The following is a 23,464-nucleotide window of genomic DNA, read 5'->3' on the forward strand; positions in this document are numbered from 1 at the left end:
AAAAAAAAAAAAAAAAAAAAAAAAAAAAGATGAAAGAAAGATATCACGAAAGCTTGAGCTCAAAATGAGTTCAGGCTACTCAAAAACAGTACAGAAAAGGCAGGGTTGCATCTTCAGACCCAGAAGAATGGGCAGACCGTGGGGTGGCGAGGCTACGCTCTGGGTCAGAGCTCTGTGGCTCCTCACCTATTTTTATTCATCTTCTACAGCAGGGAGATTGACTTTCCGGCTGGGAAAGCAGAACAGACCCGGTTAAGAAGGAGCTGAAGACACAAACGGACAAGCAGGTGGCAAGAGAGAACCAAGTCACTCTAAATGACTAGGCCTCCAGGGCCAAACCAACCCACCCTGTGTTAAGAGCCTTCCTTGAAAGTGACAGCACCGTGCACTTTAGGGGTGTGAACACTAGAGGGCAGCAGCGCTGGCCTGACTCTCATGAAAGACAGAAGAGCAGAATCTGGAAAATACACATTAGTCTGAAACTGAGCCAGACAACCACTTTTGATGGAATTGTTAAAAATCATCTGTTGGCACATTTTAAATCAGAGATCACGAGGAGCCAGCATGGTCTTACTGTGAACAAGTTCTGCCACAAGACCCTCTCATTTCCTTTTCTGATGGGGAGGCTGGGCTGGAAGGCCAGGAACTACCCTAATAAGCCCATATCCTTCCAGCAGGCTAAGACCCTGTGGCCGTGGCTGAGATGAAAGGCTCAACATGGAGTCCCTGGTGGCCTCTGTGGCAGCCTGGAGGAGCCTCTGCCTGCCTTGGGTCAGCCTGTTTGTCCAGACTTAAATGACGGCACAGCTGAGAGGGTTCAACAGAATCCCATCAACAGCCTCAAGGGTCTAGATGGTCAGAGCGTTACTACAGCACCTGGAAACATGGGTTGGTTCCAGAATGACCGCAGCCACCAAGCAGAGCATGCTCACCAAGTGGCAGCCACCTTATTCCACTCCATCTTCCTAAGCACTCTATTTTACTTATTTATTTTTGGCAGCTGGCCAGTGCCGGAATCCGAATCTGTGACCTTGGTGTTATAAGGCTGCACTCTAGCCAACTGAGCTAACTGGCCAGTCCGGAAGCCTGTTTTAAACCCCAGGAAACAGACGCTTAACAACGCAGGCAATCTGCCCTGATCACAGGGCACTATTAGATTCCAGCGCCCTTGCTCTTCCTGCTTCACCATGCCAGCTGAATTTACCGGGGCTGATGCAAACCAGAGACGTAGGCTCAAACGTTCATCTCAGTACAAAACGGGGAACAGCCGACTTGCAAACAGTTCCTGGGAAGAGGCTGTGGAGGTTTTTAAATGAGTTCAAGCTTGACAAGAATGAGATGTGGCTTCTATGACAGCTTTAAATCCTTTTTAGGGTACACAAATGAAACAATTACCAGTGCCCAGACCAGCGGTGGCATCCCTGCTGCCATCCTATGATGACGAAGTTGCAGCTGCAAGGTTCCAGTACTTGCTCAGGAAGGCACCAGTCGGTCCCCCTCTGCTCTGTCCTGGCCCAGTCACATCTGCAGGGCTGGATTCAGTTCAGAGCAGTGGGTCATAAGAGGGCCATGGACAAGTCAGAGTTCATCCACTTTAAAGGTCTGAACACCTGGACCCCAAGAAATGGGAAAGAACTGGGACATTCAAGCCTGGGAAGTGGGGGCGGGGCTCAGGAGATGCTGGCAGGGCGCTGAAGGCCTGATATCTGGCAGAGGGAGCAGACCCAGTCTACATCACTGAAGTTCACAGAAGTGGGACCAAGGGGTGAGAGAACATCACAGAATGACAGAATTGGGCTCAGTATGTTCTACAGAGCTGTCCACAAGCGGCATCTGCTCATAGAGCAATGAGCTTCAGGTCACTGAGGTGACTGAGGACAAATGGAGTGGCCATTTGGCCAAGATGCTTCCAGCAGAGGATCCAGTTTAGGTGACAGTCTGGAGCCTGTGGCCATGCAAGGCCCTTCCAAAGCTCTGAGACTAATCTCTGCAGAGCAAAGATATCTGGTTCTGGCAAGACTGTTTTGCTGAGTACTGGTCAAAGGGAAAAGAGAGAAACACCGGAATGATCAGTTTCTCTGTCCCCCTAACCCCAGGCCCTGAACTGTCCCAGGTACTCTTTGGTGAGTCATCCTGGGGAGTCTTGATCTTCAGAGACTCCAAAGGGTCCCCAGGAAATAGGAGCAGTGAGAGTGCCCATGAACTTGAGAGTGACAAGTCCCTTCCACTTCAGGTCTAATGAATACCACTGCAGTGTTTGCTAGAACATCACCTTCCCTTAGCAAAGCCCTGTTGCCAAGACAACTGGTTGGTGTGTGAACTGAACAGGATTTGGGGCGCACACTTGGGAGGAAGGAGGGTGCTCCATCTACCCATTTTTAAAAGGAAGTTTTGGACGCCAACTCACTGGGACTGTGTGTTCTCTCTCCCCACATGGAAATGGTTACTGTGCCCAGACTCAAGGCTGCTCAGAGAGCTGCGCTGCTGGGCAGGGAGAAGCCTGGGGGGTCTGATTCAAATGAATTATGCCTTTCCAGCAAATTACAGTCTCTCCATTCCCAGCTCCACGCAGGGGGCGCATTCCTGGCCACCCTAGGGAGGGCATGAGAGCTTTGAGCTCTGTGAGGGCCCCATTTTACGTGAGCACCAATAGCCCAAAGTGCAGCCAAGCTGCTGGCAAAGGGCTCTGGGCTATCAAGGTAAGTAGAGTCACATCAGAATCAAGAGCCTTCTTCCAACAAGCAGCAAGGCTGAAACCACTGGCTGCCCAGAGGTGAAAGAGGATGTGGCGGACGGGAAAGCGAGAAGGCTGGTCTTCCCCAGAGGCAGACCAGCGCCCCAGGAGAACACAGGGCCCCCAAGCTCATGGCAGGGAATCTGAGCCCAAATCAAAGGCCCAGCAGGGGCTGCGGAAGGGCAGGAAGAAGGTGGGCCGGGGAGAGGGGGCAGCGATCATGCACACACAGACATGTTTCCACAGCCCTCTGGCCTGCACTCCTGCCGACTCCCCTCCACACCTGGTCAGGGTCGGCTTGCTGGCAATGCCGACCCACCAAAAATAGAACTATTTTTGTAATGCATATATTATTACATCCTTATAAAAGTGGCTGCCAGAAGGAAAACATTTTTATGTGCTGTGGCCGCACAGATGTTCCACAAGGTGGTTCCAACTGAGTCTGAAGTCAGAGCCCAGCCCACTGGTCCCGAACAGCACCCCCCTCCCCCCATGGCCTTGAGATGGGAGGGCACAGGCAGGAGGTTTTTCTCAAACGGGGGGTTCTGTGTCTCCCGCCACCACACAGTGTCTTCTAGTGAACACAATGGGGGTTGGGAAGGTGCTGAAAGAAGCCAGCCCTGGCTGCATGGGCCTTGATTTCCCTGTCTTCACTCTACACGAAATGAGCTAACATACATGAAATGCCTAGAACGGTGACTGGCAGACCCGCAGCTCTTAATGACTGTCAGAGGACAGCTCTGTTCCCAGGACTGTGTTGGTCTCTGGCTCCTCCTGGTTACAGAAATGTGCTGCAAGTAAGAGACCAGGCAGAGGCCAGGGCTTCACATGAGGCTGAGCCAGAGGACGATGGTCAGGCAGCCTTCCGGGGAAGGATACGTTTGTCCAGTTTAGGAAAATTTTAATTGAGTCTAAAATTGTATATATCTCTTCTAGAAATCTCTGCTTGTAAGTGGCAGTAGCAGTAATAGCTATTATTTATTGAGCATAAGCCACAGGTGGAAATGATTTTTTATTTCTACTCTACAACAACCTTTCAAAATAGGCATTATCGACTCTATGGTGAAAACACTGAGCTTCAGAGAAGTGAAGTGGTTTGTCCAGGCCACACAGCTGGCAAGTGGCTGCGCTAGGAAGTGAACCAAGGTCTGGATGACTCCAAAACCTGTTTTCTTCCATGAGACTTCTCCACTGGCTCAATTTCATCTACTCTCTTTACGAGAAAAGCCAAGGACAAACCACAATCCAGGGCTCAGAAATTCCAAGCAGTGTCCGCCTCCTGCCAAGGCTCCCTGGTCCGTTGCTGTCCTGCCTCTGTCCTTCATAGTAGGGGATGGTGTCAGGGAGGCAGCCTCCTGCCAGCTTTCCTTCTCAACCAGGCACTGGGTCACTCCACTCCAGGTCATCTGACAAAAACACAACTGTCCCCAGAAGCCACACTGCTCAAGCGTCTCCACCCGCGAACCCAGGCAAGCTCCTGGAACACAAGGAGCAGGTCTGCAGCTGCAGCCGCGCCCCCCCAGCGAGCATGCGCCACCCTTCCCTAAGTTGGGCTCAGCCCACCCTTTGTTCCTACATCTGCGAGGAAGGGCCATGGGCTTCTTCCCCTGAGGAAAATATACCGGCTGGCCTAATTGCCAAGCACAAGTCAAAGAGGACTCTCCTGCTACGATCCCTGGGCCAAGTGTCCCTGCTGGTGTTTCACTGCCTGAAGATATATCAAGGGGTGCCTGTTGCAGAGCAGGGAGAGCAAAGGACAGGCCTGATCTCTCTACTCGACAAAACATTCCACCTTCATCCCTAAATATTTAGAATCTTGGGGGGAAAAAAAATCAAACGAACATCTGCAGGGCCCTTCCCCGGATGGGAAACCTTGGATCTCTTTCCAGAGATTTACAGTCTTGCCTCTCCCACGTCTCTGCTGTCACACAGAAGAAGTGACCTCTCAGTGCAACTTCCTTTTCAACGTGTTGGTACTTGGCTTGCCACGTTTTTCACTAGCTCCACATCCTTCCCGCTGGGCCTTGGTGGCAAGCCGCCAAAGGGTACCTTCCACCGCCACTGCTGCCCCCACCCGCAGGCATTCACCAGCCTGGTACGAGGCGGCCAGAGCGAGCGGCTCCCCTTCCCTCCGAGAGCCTCACAGCTGCAGGGATTTGTAAATATGCTTTACCTAGCTACTTCATTTTCCAGCTGACCAAGTGTCCCTGAGACATCTTTTGGCAGGGCTGGGGGTGGGTGAGCAAAAGGCCAACGTAAAGGAGGGGAGGTAAGCGCGTGTGATGGCTTTAGCCCACTGTCGCGCCTCCCCATGAGCTGGGCAACAAGGCTCGGGTGAGGCATCAGCTGACACAGGCCAGCCAGCAGCTGTCCCCCTTGCTCACTAGCACTCCCATGAGCCGTGTCAACTGAGAGAGGTAGGAGGTGTAGCAAAGCCCGGGATGCCTGTGGGAAGGGACCCCTTCTCCAAATGGGGCATGGGGAGAAGAGGGAAACAAGGGGACACCTGGGGCCTCCCCTCCCACAGGGAACAGAACCCAGGCTGGTGGGCAGGGTGGGGGTGACATGACACGGGAACCACAGGATCCTGGCCCTACTGAGGAGCGTTCCTGGTCACTGATCAGGACGGCTTGTGGGATGAGCACCTGCCATTGCGGGCCTGTTGAGACGGCTCTAAAAACAGTGGCCTGCCTTCCTGATACACAGGGCATGTGAGGGTGACTGGGACGAGGCCGGGTTTCCAGAAGACTCATCCAACCCCTACCCCCACCTCGCGTGTCCTGGTGATCACCCCAGGCCCTGACGCACTGCCCCAAAGTGTCAGCTGCTGCCCCTCGTTTCCTTCTCCTGCCTTGAGCTGACACCAACTTCTTCACTGACCTCCTTGCTTGTCCTCTCCTGCTGTCCTGGGGCTGCCCAGTCTAGGCCCCTGTCACCCCTCTCCCCAGGACAATTATAACAACCCTCCCCATCCTCCCCAACCCCCCATGCCAGCTGACAAAGACATCTTCTGAAAACACAAATCTGTTCAGATCACCTGACTCCCTCAAAATCTTAAACACTCCTCACTACCTCCAGAGTGAATGTGTCCCCTCTAGTCAGCCTGCTTCCTGAATGCCCAGTGTGCACCCGCAGGAGGAACCCAAAGGCGGGTGCTGCTCAGAACACCCCTGGGGAGGCCTGATCCTACCATGGGACTCTGCAGCTTTGGTCCTGTTTCTGAGGTCGTAGGTCTATAGCAGATGCCCATGCTGTGCCGGGGAAGGAGAGACTGCCATCTGAATGTCACCAGGTGCCTGCAGGGTAGGGTCCTATCCATACTGAGCCGACTGCTCAATGCATTTCCACTTGAATGTTTACTTGGCGTCTACTGGATGTCCTGCCAGGGGACAGACTAAGACCAACAAAGTGTGGTGTGACAGAAATAGCTTTTTTGTTGGTCCAACAAGTCTGGGTTCAAATCCTGGCTCTGCCTCTTACTGGTGACATCACCATGGCACATTGTTTAACACCCTGAACCTCAGTCCCTCACCTGTCACGTGGGGACGAGAACTCTACCAGGCTCACAAGCTAATGGAGGCGGTGGCCCGCACAACCGCAGGCTACTCTTCATCATGGATTTCCTGGAACCTTCATCTCCCATCCGAGGCAACCACAGACGTTTTTCCAAGGCTCCTCTGGGACACACAGCCCAGCCGCAGACCTCATTTCCCCCGTTTGCTCAGAAGCTGCGCATCATTAGCTTAGACTTGTCCACTCGTGGCCCCCGCCCCCCTTTACAGTTACTTACATTGGAAACCAGCCCCAGCTTTAACGCACCGCAGAAGAATTATATGATCGGCTGTTAGGATGATGACAGAGCATGAATTTCCTCATTAAAGCCCCAAGAGCAAAAGGCAGAGCAAATGAGGCCGGCAGCCCAGCCAAGGTGTGCCGAGGACAGCCACTCGGCAGGCCACGTTTGGCTTGGCAGGAGGTACCACTCCCGGCAAGCCGGAACCAGGGCCTGGCCATGGGCTGACAGCTCTGATTTAAACTATTAGGAAGGCCAAGGACTAAATATTTGTCCAGGTCACTGTAAACCGGGTGGAATTATAAACAGTTCGGAGCGGTAAGTGATGCAGGAAGCAGTGTCTGGATACAGATTCAGGATTTTCCACCCATTCCCCAGGTGGCAGGGTGTAGGGGAGGCAGGCTGTGGAGGTGCTGGTGGCCTGGGGTTTGACTGCCCCCTCCAGTCATGGTCCCTGGAAGACAAGAGCCTATTTCCACTGTGAACACTGGTGCTTGGTTCCAGGATAGGGCAGGAACAAGCCCTGTCCAGAGGCCAGAGGGGACCCAAGATCCCTTCTGGCCTCTGGACCCCATAACACAGCAGAGGAAGTAGAGGTTTTGCACGTGGAGAGTCTATGGCTCTGACACACATCTCAGGCATGTTCGCTGAACTGGCCTTGCAGTAATATTTTTGAAGTGCATGTTGAAGCTGTTGTGACTAGGAGAGGACAAATTCACTTACAAGAGTTACTAAACCAAACCTTTTCCCCACATTTTTTTCTATCAACAGCTATTAAAAGTATAATTATCTTAATGAGAAAATAATTTTTTTTGGCGGCTGGCCAATACGGGGATCTGAACCCTTGACCTTGGTGTTGTAACACTGCGTTCTAATCAATTGAGTTGAATGGTCAGCCCCTAATTTTTTGATTTTAAAAGGAATCCTCATACGTGAAAGTCAGACACTACTGGAATGGGAAATGGGAAGAATTATCCTTGCAGAAGTAGGCTCCTCCTGAGACGTTCTCAAGGCTGTTGCGTCTCTGCCAATACTGACTTCTTGAGGGCAAAGCGTGGTTCCTTCTGAAGCCAAGGTGCACTTGGCTCGTATTTTCTCTTCCGCACACACAAAGCATCTGCCATATTGCACTGACACAAGGGCAAGGATTTCTCTTGGGATGACGTGTCAAAGGTCTTGGTCAGGTCAAAGGTCTTAAATACGGACCCTTAGACAAGGGTCTTAGGCTGCTTGTATGTGTAAAGTAGCAGTGAAGACAAGGCTGCACCAGGAGAGGCAGAGCCTTCTAGTCCAAGCTCCATGTTCACCTTAGACCCAGCCCAGAAGGGACATCTTGGACATGGGTTGCTAGTGATACCCAAGCAAAAGATGAGTGAAAGGCACACAGTAGCACTTCTCCAATTTTAACATGCACATAAATTCCCTGGGGAATTTTGTTAAAATGCACATCTTGCTTTGGTAGATCTGGGTGGGGACCCATGGTTTCTGCATTTCTAACAAGCTCTTCAGTGATGATGGTCCTCAGACCAGGCTGAGAGCAGCAAGGCACAGATACCCGGAACTCAGACGAGCGGCTTGCAGAGAGCTGACCTGACTGATGGGGCTGTGCACACCCATGACCACAGAGACGGCAAAGAGAGCAAAGCACCGCTTCCCATGGCACCCCGTGAGCCTGAGTACAGGGGCATGGTGAGCTCTGAGGAGCGAAGAGAAGAAAGCAGAGCACACCTGCAGTCACCTTGTCCTCCTACAGCAGGAAGCCAGCTGGGAAAGGGCAGGTGGGCAACTTCATACAGCTCAGAGGGTGCTCAATTGAAAATGTGAAGCCCTACTTCCTGGTGGGTCCACAGCTGGCTAAGCTTGCTCGCTGCAGGCAGGCAACTACTCAGCTCATCTCTGCAGAAGCTCAGCACTGAGGCTGGCCCTGGGGGCACTGGCAACTGGCTACCAATGCGTAACTCTACCTGTCTGGTAAGGCTGCCTCCGAGGTTCATGGTGCCAGAGCCGGATTTGTTGGTTTGCAGCCACAGCATCACCGTGGAGGTCAACTTGTAATGGGCGGTGCGACCACTGGATTTCTCCTGGGGGGATGAGACAGAGATCAGAACCTTGGGTGCATCCCGAGCTAAGGAGGGCCTGAAGCGGCCCCTTGATCATCAGTCATTCTAAGATGTCCCTTCCTAAGTCATTACCACATTACCTTATAAAATCCCAACCGGTTTTTTAAAGGGACAGTCAGAATCTGCAATCATGTGTCTTAGGTTCTTTTGGCAACTTTATCCTCAGTGACTACCGCAGCCTTGACTTATCTTTATCCAAATGGCTTTGGAATTAACAGGGGTTTATGTATCACAGCAGCTCCCCTTGGAGAGGCATCTGCTAGAGGGTGGGGCTGCACCGAGCAGTGTGGCATCCACACTTGGCCCTGGCTGCTAGCTGCTGGGGAGGCTGTACCTGCACTTCTACCACGTGGATGGAATCCCAGCAGCCTTTGATCTTCTTTGATCCATCCCCAGCCTTCTTTATGAGGATCACTCCAGCAAAGCCATGATCCAGATCCCAGAGGTAGACAGATGAGACGCCACCTTCAAAATACCTGCAGGAAACAGGCCCACGTGCCCATTAGCTGTTAAGCCCTTCAAGGTACAGATCATCAGCCCAGGTCCCAGGTTGTCATCAGGCAAAGGTTTACTTAAACATTTGTCTGAAATTAAGGACCTTCCCTGCAGTGGATCCAGGGCTGGTTCTTGGATGGGTTTTGATCATCCCCTGGTTGGAGGAAGAGATGAAAAGAAAAGAAACAGAAGAACACGGGCACAGGAGTAATAAAGATGAACTGGAGGGCTGGCTGGTCAGCTCACTTGCGACAATGCAGTACTGATAACACCAAGGCCAAGAGTTCAGAAGATCCCCATACCACCCCCCCAAAGGAGATGAATTTTAGTTTGAGCTTTGCCACCTTCTCTGGCTCTGCGGCTTTTGGCAAGCTTACTAACTTTCTCTGAGCTTCTAGTTCCTCCCAGGTAAAGGACTGGGAGCAGCATGTAACATCCAGCAGACAATCCCTAGAGACCATTACTATTGTTCAATATTTCTATTTTTGGGGATGGCTACTTTACCGGGAGATGAAGAAAAAATACAGTAACACACTCCTCCCCACCCAGATCCCTCCAGAGCCCAGGCAGACCAGGGCTCCTGCTGGTCTTTCAGAGCAACTGACAGCAAAACCCTAGCCAGAAATGAAGGGCAAAGCTTGAGATGGAGCTTCCTCTCAGATCTCAGTCAGTACGAGAAAACTGCTAATAAGACCAAATGGAAGAGGGAAAGAAAAGAGCAGAAGAGAAAGGGGATCAGGCTAAGGCCCCAAGTCCAAGAGAACCAAGTCAAATGTTACGACACAGGGAGACTGCAGATTAAGCACTAAAGATTGACACATACTGTGCATTATATCCCAATAAAGCTGCTACAGAATAAAAAATACACATGATAAACATTAATACTTACAGAATGCAGGAGAAGGGTATATAAGAATTCTTCGTATATACATTTTTTTTTTTTTGCAATTTTCAAACTATAAAAAATTTTTTTAAAAGGTCAGTACAGGATATATACCAGAGTGTAACTGAGAGACAGTCAGACCAAGGAAGCAGCATTCCCGAGGCTGTCATATGGAATTCACCCTGTCCCCCGCTGCTGGCAGGCCTGCCCAGGCTAATGTCGGAGGCACTCAGTACCTGCTGGATGGAAGTATCCAGGTGCCAGATGCTGAGCTAAATGCTGGTCAAACAGCAAGGGGAGGGGAGGAACCCTCTGGACAAGCACAACACAGGTAGTGCCATGAGAGGAAAAAGACGAGTGAATGAACACACACATCTGTGGGACCCAGAGCTCAGTGCCATCCTAGGTGACCTCCAGGAAATCGGCCAATACTGGGCACTCAGGGACCCCACTGTGGAAGATAATCTCTCTTGTTCCAAATCTCTCTCCAAACCCCCCTTCTTCAGGACAGGGCAATGCAAGCAGATAAGTATTCTGGTCTAGGACCTGAGGCTCCACCTCCCCCTGTGGGGCCATCCTGGAACACTCCTGGGACACATGGAGATGTATGGGTCACCTCTAGACTCCAGCCCTTGCTGTGGGCTCCATGAGCCTGGCTGACCTGCCCTCCTGGGTTCTGGTGACTCCCTGGTTCACACCATGCTAACTTATGAGCACCTTAATGCTACCAAGAGAGGATCTGCCCACACCAGACCTGCCAATACCCTTCCTGTTGGTGACAGATGGCTTGGTTCTAACACACGGTGTTCCCTTTCAGCCTGCTTGGAGAGAGAGCAACCTCACATCAAAAGAGGGTAAAAAAACAACTTTAAAAACTGTGGCTTTTCTTGTGCTGGCAAAAGAGAAAGCTGATAATTCCATCTTTCCTTTGGCCCTCCCAGATCGAAGGCTTGAGGCCCAGGACCATCCTCATCCTTCTGCTCCCTCAGAGTTTGTGACCCCAATCTTCATATGCCTCCCCAAACCAGAGCCACATGGTATTCCTGTCAAAGGCTTGCTCTTCTGTGTGCTGAACGCTGGGGAGAGGCAGGGTTAGGCTGTCCTGGGAGGAAACTAGGAGAAATCCTGGTGGCTCGACAGTCCTTGTCAACACCATCCAGTGACCAGTTCAAAAGTGCCAGGTGGCCAAGGGTTGATCCCCCTCAGTCCCATCCCTTAAGGTTGTTTTCTTCCAGAAAAAGAAAACAGCAGCATTAACGTTTTATAAGGTGGTACTGGCTGTTTCCACTCCAACATTCCTTCCCGTGGCCCAGCTCCCATCTGGGCAGCCTCTCCCTGTATCCTTAGCTCCCCTTGTGGGCCACATAAACCAGGTCTAAAGCTTCAAAATGCTGGAGACAAAGGAGGTAAAAACACAAGCTCAATCGTGACCACCTTGTGGGTTACTATTCCTTTTCCCAAAATTAAAAAACTTACTGCAAGAACATTGTTAAAAGAAAAGGAAATTTAAAAATTAGCCCACAATACCATAAATCAACTTATCCCATAAATCTGATTTTTCCAAATTCCCTTCCAGTCTTTGTCCAGATGCATAATTTTTACACAGCCATAAGCACAGCAAAGGTGCCATGGTGAGTTCAGCTTTTTTCACTTGGCACAGAATCATCAGCACTTTTCTATGAAGCCACATGATCTCCATAATCATTTTTAATAGCTGGGATCGTATTCCTTTGGGTAGAATCCTAACTTACAGTTGACTTGACTTTTAATAAAGAAACGATGGCAGCAGAAGTAGAGGTGACGCTGTTGATCTCTCACTTTGAATCTGTTCCCTCTCCGAGTCAGGGTGTTCCCTACTGAGGTGAGGCAGACGTGCTCAGACCTGGCCTCTGCAGGTATGGCCCAGACACCGCAACAATTCAAGAATGGACTTGAACTCAATTCACCAAAAGCAATCTCCAGGGACCTGTGCGGCTACATGTCTCAACCCGATGTTCCAAGACAAAGGAAGCAGAGGACTGAGTGATTGAAAGGCCCGTTTCAAAATCATCCAGAAGCACCCTCCTCTCTGTGCACGAGCAGGTGGGAGGTGACATCGGGTGCACAGACAGTCGCCCCATTATGTGGTTTATGGCTGCTCTCTGTGCGTGAAGCATTAATTAAAGAGGGACCTCAACAAGTTTTTGAAAATTTATTCTTACCTACTGTACTTTGATCATAATGACATGAAACAAAGAAAAAAATAATTTTTATGTGGTTCGCATTTATGAGTTTTTACATAAAGGCTTTTGTGGGTATTTTAAGAATGTGCTAAAATGTTGTCTGAAACCACATAAAGCCGTCTGAGGAGTCGCCCGCCAGGACTAACAGCACACACATGGAAGCAGTTTAACTGGCCTTTGTATATTTAATGAGTCAAATAGTATTAATATTGTTTAAATGCTAACATGCTATTTCAATAAGGTGGCTCTACCATCGCCAGTGACTTGCTGTCGGGCCTCGCACGTCAACGTGGATGAATGATTAAATGCAGCCAAGCGTTGAGAGTAGGCTACAGAGGAATTAACCCGCCCCACCTTGGGCTCTGCCTGTGCTTGATAATTTCAAAACCCCCAGCTCCCCAGGCCCAGCACCAACTACCACAGCTCAGCTGATCTGGGATCAAGAGGAAAAGCCCAAGAGTTCCTGCGGCAAGGTCTCTGGTCAAGGGGGCAGCATGGAGAACGTCTTTTAAACGTGGAGGCCCAGAGATGAAAGCATGGGCTCTCCTTGGGCTTCTGCCCAGATGGAAAGTCAGGCAGCGTAGGGCTGAAATCAAGACACAATCAGGAGGGTGAATGAGGGCTGGCCGGCTAGCTCAGTTGGTTAGAACACAGTGTTGGCACACCAAGGTCAAGGGTTTGGATCCCCATACCGGCCAGCCCCCAAAACAAAACAAACAAACAAAAATAAGGAGGGTGAATGACTTGCTCAAATCCATTAGCTCCCCCTTAGTGGGGTGACACAGGGACTAGCTCGGGGAGACTGTGCAAAAGTCACCTTGGTCAAGCGTTGAATGTGAAGCAGGGGGCCCTCAGAAAGCTCCAGAACACTGGGAGAGAGTGATATGACTGATCAACCTACAAATGACCAGGAGTGAAACACTGGAATCAACTCTTTGCTGGTGTCCACTGGAGTGCTAGTTCCCTCAACCAAGTGTCACCAGTGCCACAAACACATCCTGGTGGCTTTCAAGACTTCCCTCGCAGATGAGTGTTTATGGCAGTGGTAGTGCAGAGAATTTACAAAGCTGGGACTAAGGAGGTGGGGGTCACTCTGGGTGGGATCCTACCATTTGGAAAATAGTATGTTGATAATAACTGCCGCCACAGGTTCCAAAACTCCAAAAGATGGGGTCTCAAGGGGATACCTCTGCACTGGATGAGCCAGGAGCGAAGGGAGAGACCCTTAGATGGGGCTGCCTGTTATCAGCACAGTCAACAGCAATTTGGCACCTGGCTGAGTTTATTTTCTATCATCAGGTAGACAGATCCCTGAACTTGGATCAGCTAAAAGCCTAATGTGTAATTCTTAGTAATTCTCTTCTCCTCAGAGTTCGAAGTCATTTCTCCCTGAAAACCACTCTCCAGCTGAGTAACGGCATAGTCACGTATACACATTCTATGTCCATAACTCTTCAACCACAGGACTTCTGGGGGGAGGAGAAAAAAGGGAAAACATCATACTTCACACTCAAAATGACCTACTTCACAAAAGTAAGAAGAAAAGAAAATAGCTCAGCTCCCAAGCTTTATGGAGTGTTTGAAGCTGAAGTGCGCATGGAAACCCAGGATGGAAACTTGTTTTGGGAATCTGAGCTGTGGCTATGAATTACATGATCCCCAGCCTCAGCCAGCCCTGGGCTGCAAATGCAACAGGGAAGAATGGGACTGGAATGGACTTTGAAGGTGGCCTTTACTCCTTCCTTTCAAACTGCCTCCTGGGAGGATGCTGGATTTGGGGTTCAGATACAAAGGCTCCCCACAGGTAACGTGTCACATGCCATAACCCCCATAAAAGGACCAAGGCCAGGGCAGACCTGTTGCCAACGGGGCTTTCCAGCACTAGTCAAGAAACAAACTCTGTGGTTCTTTTGTTCATTCAGACATGGCCTTTCAGCCATTACTGGGCTGGGCCACCTTCATAGGACGGGACTCAGGCCAGGAGGCACCAGCAGACTTGGAACTCTGGCCCAAGGTATCTGTGATGCAGAGGCACAGGCAGCCATCCCCAGACCCAGACAAGTCAGGGGGCATTAACAAGTAAACCCCATAGATGCTGGAATGAGGGTTTTCTCCTGCAGTCACTTTATTAAATAAAGCTAAGAGGAAGGCAAGGACTATTTATTTGGCACCAACATAGTCCAAGAGATAGATCAGAGGGTCTCAGCTGTGACACTCCAGGATTGGTGGCTGCATCAGGGCCTGTCTGAGGTAGACTCTGAGCACCACAGGGCAGGTTCCTAACATCGTAATCAAGTCTGTGCTAAGGCTCTGTTTACACACCTCCAGCAACAGTGAACTCACCACATTCCCAAGGCAAATAGTTGTCTCTGGACTTGAGTGAAAACTTCTACCTACTCCCTTCTGGAACCACACAAAACAAGAACTTTAGTTGTTTCTTTATATAGTCCTCTTAGATATCTAAAGATGGCTTACCTAAACCTCAAGAATTCTCTTTTCTGGTCTTCTCATCCACATATTATTCTGTAAGATATGCTTTTAAGTCCCAATACCTTGGTTATACTCCTCAACATGCTCAAAGCTGTCAATGTCCTTCTTATAGGCATAAGAACAGAAAATGCCCTGACAATGCCCCAAGTCCTAACCAATTCACAGTAGAGGCTAGCACACTTGGTATAGAGGCTACTTCTCCACCAAGGACTGAAGACCAAATTAGCGTTCTTGGTGATCACACCTCACGCACACGGACTTAACACTAAGCTTGCAGTCATCTCAAGTGAAACATTTTTTCTAATGTGTTGCCATGAAATTGTCTCCCACATCCTATACTTGAGAACCTGGTATACTGGATCCAAGATATCAATTTCTACTCCTATCTGCTATATACAACTCTCACAGACGTGGCTTCATCACCTCAACTTATCTTTTGGGATTTCAAATCTGCTGTCATCCATATCCTATCCAAGTCGTCCTTGCTAGGAGGTCTTAGGTATAGAAACAGATGGGAAAGTAGGAGACAATGCAAATGAACATATAATGGAGTTCCAGACTATGTGGACCAGCTCTCTGCACCAAAGAATTTCAAGACTTTCTAGAAAGAGAAATGGTAGCTAAAGGGAAGGATTCTGAGGACACACTGATGGTCCACTTGGAAGGAGGGCTACGGTCTGGCCACTTCTCTCAAGTTGAGGACAGTACAAAGACAGGAACACCCAGAGCTTTGCCTGGAGTTGAAGGGACGGGCTCCATGTGTGAGGGGACAGAGAAGAGAACGTAGAAGGCAGGGCTGGCTGAAATGCCAGTTGAAGCCTTTAGACCAAAAGCTTAAGGTGCTGGTGCAACTAAAACAAGCAGAATCCCTGTATGTGGTGCCACGCTAGGAATACTGGACCTCAAAAGTTCCACAACTGCAGGACTCCGTGGGATTCTTCTTTCCACTCCATGTCCTCTCACATGTATGGTCTGTTCTGCTTCTGAGATCTCACTAAATAGAGCAGCAAGACCTGTGATAAATGGTCATGAAGTCCACTTTTTACTTAACTGACACTTGGTCACAACACAAACAAGGTCACATGGGCACTAGTTCAAGCAGAAACTCCCATGCTTGACGACTGATATTATGTCAAAGAGGGAGAATAAAGCACAGAGGCAGAGCCGTTTTGCTGCAGCTGAGGTTCCGGCCCAAGGACAATACCTTTTTGTTCCCTCCCAGCCTAAAAAAGAAACTAAAATCCCCAGCTACCAGCAATAGTTTGCTTTTCTTTTTTTTTTTTTTTTGTCTTTTTCCGTGTCCAGCAACGGATGGCAACCCTCAGTGTCGCCCCCGTACCGGACTGGGACCGGCAACAGGATCGCAACCCTCGGTGTTGCCCCCACACCTCGCTCAGCCAGTGAGCGGGAACCGGTCTGTATGTGGGATCCGAACCCTCGGCGGGAGCGCCGCCGCGCTTCCCAAGCGGCGCACTAGCACAGTGCGCCACCGGGCCGGCCCAATAGTTTGCTTTTCTAATCATCCTTAAAATCTTTACAACACAAAAAGGGCACCTGGTATTCATAGGTGGGAACAATTCAACTCTACCCCAGGAAAACAGAAAAAGCTCCAATTTGCTTGGACTGGCATCTAAAACCTGGTCTCCTTCCTTGCAGTGCAGACCAACATTCCTTTTTTGTCCAGTGGCTCCAAACTGGCCACTGTCAAGGAGCTAAGCATATGCCCTGTATAACAGAAGGGCACGGGTGCCGCCCAATGGTGCCACTCCTACAAAGTCCAGAGTTGCACATAGCCACAATGATGAGAGGCTAGAAAGTGTGGGTTCTCTTCCTGAGGCTGGTTGTTCAATGAGGCATGTGGCAAATAAGCTCATGGAGGCACAAGGAAGGTTACAGAAAGTAAGTGCTGGCCACGGTGCTGGGCAGAGCAAGCACTCGACAAGTGGTGGCTGATGGTTTCCATTAGGCTCCCTGTCTGGGCTGAGAAGAAGAGGAGGAGATAATCCCAACATGTTCTGATCTGCCCGGGAAGCCTCCCATCAGAAACACAAGGTGCTGCTTGCTGTGAACACAGTCTCATACCCACAGCCACGGGGACTAGATGTGGCTCTGCACAAAATGGAGAAAGATCAACACTTGGCTTTGGGTTGGCCATATTCAGCTCTGATGCTGAAGCCTGATCATCCTTGTCTGTGTGTTGAGACTGAATTGTCCCAGAGTGTGAATATGGGCAGGTATTCTGCAGAAACTCCTTCCAGTACACACAGGTGCAACCATCCCTTGAGCAAACATACCAATCAGCTTAGGCATGTGCGACTTTAATGCCAGTTGCACTTAGAAGTGCACATCTGGACTGCGGCTGAAGCACTTTACAGCCTCTCTTTACGAGGTTTTTATTTTTTTACTTAGAGAGAAATAATGAAGGCCTCTCTGGAAACAATGGTGCTGCTGGAGGGGCCGCCAATCTGGCTCTGGGATCTGGTTTTGGGATCTGCCCAAACTATCCATACTCAGCACTACTGTGACAGTCTTTTGCCCTCTGGACTGCCTGTGAAAATACTGCCAGCTCTGCTTAGCCCACCTCATAAGAACGTCAACAGCCAAGATGTTCTGGGGTTTCAGAGTCATCACTATCATCCAAAGCTGTCATTTTTGAGAATCCATTCTGTGTCCAGGGCTCTGCATACATTATTTTACAGTTAAGAAACTGTAACCCAGAGAAAGAAAAGATGGTGCCCAAGTCACAGAGTTGAGAAGTGGGGAGCTGGGATGAGATGACTCATATGCCTGGCCCCAGAGCCTGTGCTCTGTCCCTAAGCCAGGTTGCCTGGCCACACTGAGACATCCAGCTGTGGTGGAGGTATCACATGGAGCACAGGAGAGGCTCAGCCTGCAAGTTAAGTGCATGCACGAAACCACGCCACTGCGATCAATGCTGCCTCAAGGTGGAGAACGAGGTGGAGCCCGCTGGGTGGCCAGGACTCTGGGGCACACCACTGAGAACTCTGCATTGGGAATTCTGGAAAGAAGAGTCTTCTGCCTCAATGAGGCAGCTGGAGGACCACTGGCCGAGCCTCTGTAAGACCACCTTATCCTTGAGACCTCTCCCCAATGCAGCTTTCCAGCTCGCAAGAGGGGAGGCAGGTTAGCCAGAGGAGCACATGTCTCTGCAGGTTGAAGGAGCCTGACCACGGAAGGAAGCTGGTCCCAGCATGCGGAACTGTGCCAACCAATGCATGACTGCACCATATGGTTATAGGAACCCAAGAATTCTGGAGGAGTCAGAGTCCCTGATACTGACTTGAGGGATCGTGTTTATAAACGAACTTGTTTTCCGCACACTCCCGTTTTCCATTTAGCTTTCTTTTAACAGATGAAAATCAGACAGCGGATGCCAAGGCAGCCAAACCCTGGACTGTAGCCTTCAGATGCCACATGAAGAGGACCCGCAGTGGATGCTCCCATCACTACTCCCCAGAATGGGAAGCAACATGCAAGTCCATCTAAACCCACTCTTTAGGGCTCTAGAAACTGCTGCAGATGCCCCCACTTAAGAGTAGTGGCCAGGAGAGAGCTGAAACTCATCCTGCAAGAGCAGGAAGCAGCTCTACAACCTCCAAAAACTGAGAGGGCTTCCCTCAACCTGTCTCCCTATTCTACTAAACAACCCAACAGAGGGGAGCGTGGTTTTCCCCATTAACTGCTTCCAGTATTTTCACACAAGCCCAAGGCTGTGGCAAGCCAGAGTCCCACAGCAGGCACGGCAGGTCTGCAGAGGCCCTCTGCATGCATGGCTGAAGATACAAATAATGTATGTTAAAAAGCCAATGCTAATTATGCTGCCGATGAGCTGAAAACCAGAGACAACTTCCCTGTCTTTACCCTGCTGTCCCTGGAACACAAGATGTGCAGCAGATGGTGCCCGTCCCAGGATTCTTCTGGAGACCTCTAAATTGGGGAAAAGGTCCTACCTCTGGGCAGGTAGGCAAGGAAAAAACACAGACCTATCTGAAGGGGCAGGGAATGAAGGTGGCTGTGCCAAACCAGATGGCCCACCCTCCATCACTGTACGCTTACTCTGCTCCCTGCTTTCACCCACCTCCAGTGGTGCTCTGACCCCAGGGACCGAAGGTAATTTGGCCTGTTCGTTTCTGGCAGTGGAAAGCTCTGGGAATCCTTGAACTACAGATCTTACTCAGCCAGAGGAAAGAAAGGAGCCCTAAGCTCTGAAATAACTGGTCAGGATCTCGCCACTTCTAGCCTCTCCAGTCCAGCCTCCAAACTGTTTCCAGAGGAAATTCCTCAGGATGCATGTCTGAGCTTTCATACCTCTGGAACCCTTCAGACTCCTCCCGATATGCTCACAGGCCTGGGCGCCTCTCCCCACTGCCCCCAGCCTGCTCCTGCCTTCGCTCTGACCATGACCACCCTGGACCCACCTCAGGACTGTGCCCATGCGATTCCTACTGCTCTGAGCACTGCCTTGACTGTCCTTCCCCGCCACGTTATGTGGCTGTGCCTGGGGTCCCCAAGACCACCTGAGGTTCGATGATTTGTAGGAAGGACTCAGAGTTGTACTCTTGGCCAGAACCTGTTACAGTAAAAGGACACCGAGTAGAACCAGCCAAGGGAAAAGGCATATGGGGCGAAGTCTGGAGAAACCAGGCAAAGCTCTCTCAGTGGAGTCACACAGGATGTGCTCAATTCTCCCAGCAATAGCTGTGACAACACGTGTGGAGTGCTGCTGTCTACCAGGGAAGCTTGCTAGAGACCTGGCGCCCGGGGTTTCACTGGTAAGCACCCTCTACCCAGCACACATTAATATTTCAGACTGCCAGAAGGAAAGCAGGAATTCAGCACAAACTGCACTGTTTGTACACATACTTATGCACCGTGAGCCATTCCTATCAGGGAATGGTGCGAACCGTCCTGAAATCCCAGTCCCAGATGCCAGTCAAGGGCCCACCTTGCCAGCAGGCCTTTTGAAGGACAGCAGTCTCAGGCCTGCTTGGCTAACTCTTCCGCATAAGGGAAAAGCTACCGTAATCAATCCACAGATCCTTCCTTGGCTGGCTTTATCTGAGGCTGGCCCCGTTCTCTTCCCTACCTCAGTACCTGGACTTTATTCCTTCACGGCATTTATCTGATTGTGCCAGTGTCTGGTTCATCTGTGCACTTGCTCCTGTGAGCTGCGTGAGGGGCAGGGGTACCCCCAGTGCTCGGCACCACCCCTAGCGGGTTCTTAGGAAATACTAGCTGAAAGACTCTGGGTACTCTCTCCACTCACAACAGCGTCTTCATGTGTCATCACTGTGCCCTGATGAGGAGGACTGAGCAGGAATTATTAATTCCATGTTCAAAACAGCATTCACTCGAGGCCTTCCTGTGGGTGGTGGCAGAGCCATGATCAGAATGCACAGCTGTCTAGCGTGGCCAGTGATGTCCCACAGCCTGCGATCTCACTGAGTCTGCCACCCAAACAGCCCCACGTCCACAAATGTAAGTACACAGAGTGTAACACACCCACACAGCTGGCTGTCGCACAACTAAAACAGCCCCGTCACCCCAGCAGCTGGAAGGCTGCTGAGTGAAGGCAAGGAGCCCATGCAGCAGGAGCCCCCCCCCCCAACTCCACGCCCCACAGGATGGGCAGGGGCTCAGAGAAGTTAACTTACTCCCCCAGAGTGAGCCAGCCAGCAAAGGCAGAATCAAGTCCAAATTTCTTTCAAACCAAGGTCCTCGCCATTCTGTGGCCTGGCCTCAGACTCCACATGGGGGTCAGAGGCTTCTGCTGGGAGGTCTCTGCGCCTCTGGCACACCCCACCCAGCATCTGTTACCTGCTCCCCATACTCCCACCCTATTTCCTCAAAAACTCTCCCCCTGCCATCTGCAATTCCCAACACGACCGAAACCCTAGAATTCCTCAGGCTCAGTGCTCATATACAGAGAAAGGGACCCAGGGGCTGGGAGAGCAGCTAAGAACATGCAGTTTCAAGGACCCAGGAAACCGAGACAACAAACTTTTTCCACCCAGATATGAATGTCCTGCCCTTCCTGGGCCAGTGCTGCTCAAATGTCATCTGACCAGAGGGACTAAGAATAGAAGGAAGGAGCGGAAACAACCACAATTCTAAAATGGCCCAGATGGAGGAGAGGAGTGGGAGCCCACTCCTAGGGGTAAGCAGTGCTCTGGCCACTCCGAGAGGCCCTTGCACTTGGGACTGCCGCAGGGACACCAGCCTTGTTTCACTCTGTAAACCTCTCCCAGACAAGGAGGGCTGATTAGAAAAGCTAATTGAAGCTTTGAAGATTAGCTCAGACGTGAAGCGAGGAAGAACACACAAAGCCTACCCGCCTGACTCCTCCAAGCCCCAGACCCTGGCCTTCATTAGGCTTTGATTTCAATCAATTGCACACCCACTAAAATTAACTTATAAGGCCAATAAATTGCAACCGCATGTTTGAAGGTATGATCTGCTCCAAGCCAAGAGCCAAGGCTTGCGCAGCACGGGCGAGATGTCTGGAGCAGATGGGAGTAATCATCTTTGGGAGAAGGCGGTGCCAGCCCCTTTGGGTAGAACATCTGGTCTCGGGCAGAACCCAGCCGACAGAGGCAAGGGCGAGACCCAGCGTGAAAGCTCGGGCAGGGCCAGCTTCCCGTCTTCTCTGGGAACCTGAAAACTTGAAGTGCTCATCATGGGGCTCATGGCAGCCAACCGGCAGCTCACAGCACCAACAGGACATTTCCCTGGCAGCTGCGAGTGCTTACTCTACATCGAAGGCTTCACTTCTAAGTCTCTCCCAAGAAAGATGGATCACTTAGGTCAAGTGATGAGGTTTTGTGACTGATGAGCTCTACAAGGCTTGGGTCTAAAAAAAGCAGAGTCAACTCTGCCGGGAAAGAATGTGAAGTGAGCCCACGAGCCAGCTGCCCACGAGCTGGCCCCTCTGCAACCTACCACTACTTGCCCAGGGCTCAGTTCTAATGACCTTTCCTGGACTGAGCCGGGCCCATTAGTTAGAGGTAGAAAACCATCCTGGGACATAGTAGAGAGGAATAAGGACAGTCTAGATGTTGAGGACCAGAGTGGGAAGGCTGGGGAAGGGAAGGGATGAAATGTAAGACAGCCTGAGAGTAGATAATGCTTTCCCCAGCCTCAGCACTCTAGCAGAATGTGCCTGTCATTTCTTAAGCATTTTCAGCAAACTGACTCTTTTAATCTAAAAACGATGTTCTTTGGGTAGGTTATCATGGAGGTAAGTACTATTACAATCCCTTCCTGCCCCTGGGGATGGCAAAGAAGGTAACTGACCAATGTGGGTGGAGCTGGAGGGTTAGAGTGCAGCAGGGAAGCACAGAGGAGCAGGGTAAACCAGGAACCAATGGGCTTCCAAGGGAATCACACAGGACACACGGCTCAGCTCCCTTCTGCCGACCTTGGGGAAAAAGTCACACGCCCAACTGCTGGCCCTTTTAATCCATGATTGAGGAAGGCTGTGCACAGGCCAGGGAAGAAAGGGATGCCACATCCCAAAGGAGTTACAAGCCAGAAAGGCCTGCCAGTCAGCCTGTCCCCTGGCCCCAGCTCCATCCCTCTGGCCATACTGATTCCATGTGCTGATGATTAATTCCAATTCCCTGCAAAGTCAAAGCCTTTACAGACCTAGGGATCAAAGCCCAGGGCCTGAAGACAGAATCCAAGTCTTTCGCTCAGGATCTAATGAACAAGATTTCATCTCTGGTGGTGGAGGGGAGCCTCTGGGGACAGTAAGCACTCCCTCTCTGGAAGGGCTGGTGCAGGCTGCAGGCTGCCTGGCCTGGGTCACGTTTCAGCTCCAGGTCTCTAGTGCTCTCATTCTTTCTCGAGGCCTCTTTCCACTCTTTTTTTTTTAAAAAAAGATGACCGGTAAGGGGATCTTTACCCTTGACTTGGTGTTGTCAGCACCACGCTCACCCAGTGAGCCAACCGGCCATCCCTATATGGGATCCGAACCCGGGGCCTTGGTGTTATCAGCACCATACTCTCCCGAGTGAGCCACGGGCCGGCCCTCCACTCCTCTTTTTAAGAAGAGCCTCAAGGAGGAACAACAAGGTTAATGGACTTAACAAAAAAATGAAGGGGGAGGGGAACGGGAGCTTTATTTGACCACACACACATGCTGCCAGTGCTTGCTGGAGCCATGTCTGCCCATAGACAGCAACTTCAGTCTTAAGGCACGAGCCAATGGGGGACTGAGGGATGCAGTGGGGGGAGTGGCAGGAAAGGGCATCCAAGGCCTCTTTTTCCTGTTTGTTTTTTTTGGGGGGGTTGCTCATTTCTGCAGCACTCCAGATGATGACAAACAGTCTGTGTGTGCAAAGTCCCATGTGGCCTTCCCAGTACAGAGCCAGGGCCATTCCCTCCATGAGTCCACAGAACAAGCAGCTCCCGAAAGTTCACTGCAGCAGAGTTCTCCCCAAGAGGACCCTGAGCCCTGATGTGGCCAGACTGTAGGCCAACACAGTCTTAACTCTGCGAGTCATCAGCATCCAAGAACTTGGAAACAGCCGAGGTCATTGGGGGATGGGTGTGCTCTTTATACTCCCCAACCACAGTGGGGTGCAGGCCAAGCTCTGGTTTGGAGTGGGCGCCCTGGAAATGGTAGCCTTCCTCACCCAGCCTTCCTGTGCACAACAGTGCACCTTTCCTGCTCTCAAGGTGGCAGCTTCTTCCGCCACTCCCTTT

The 23,464-nt window shown here is 50.8% G+C and overlaps 1 protein-coding gene across 4 annotated transcripts in view; it reads right to left on the reverse strand.

Annotated features, from left to right (window-relative positions):
- CAPZB (capping protein (actin filament) muscle Z-line, beta) overlaps nt 1-23,464 on the reverse strand; it is a 129,383-nt gene that overhangs the window by 7,620 nt on the left and 98,299 nt on the right. For all 4 annotated transcript variants that reach the window (XM_008589585.1, XM_008589593.1, XM_008589576.1 and 1 more), the window contains 2 exons: nt 8,982-9,123; nt 8,492-8,608 (listed from right to left, as the gene is read on the reverse strand). In XM_008589585.1, coding sequence (XP_008587807.1) covers nt 8,492-8,608; nt 8,982-9,123 — 259 coding nt within the window. The remainder of the gene's footprint in view (nt 1-8,491; nt 8,609-8,981; nt 9,124-23,464) is intronic.

The sequence above is a fragment of the Galeopterus variegatus genome, unplaced genomic scaffold, assembly GCF_000696425.1.
Source record: "Galeopterus variegatus unplaced genomic scaffold, G_variegatus-3.0.2 Scaffold137, whole genome shotgun sequence".
NCBI classification, from domain to species: Eukaryota; Metazoa; Chordata; class Mammalia; order Dermoptera; family Cynocephalidae; genus Galeopterus; species Galeopterus variegatus.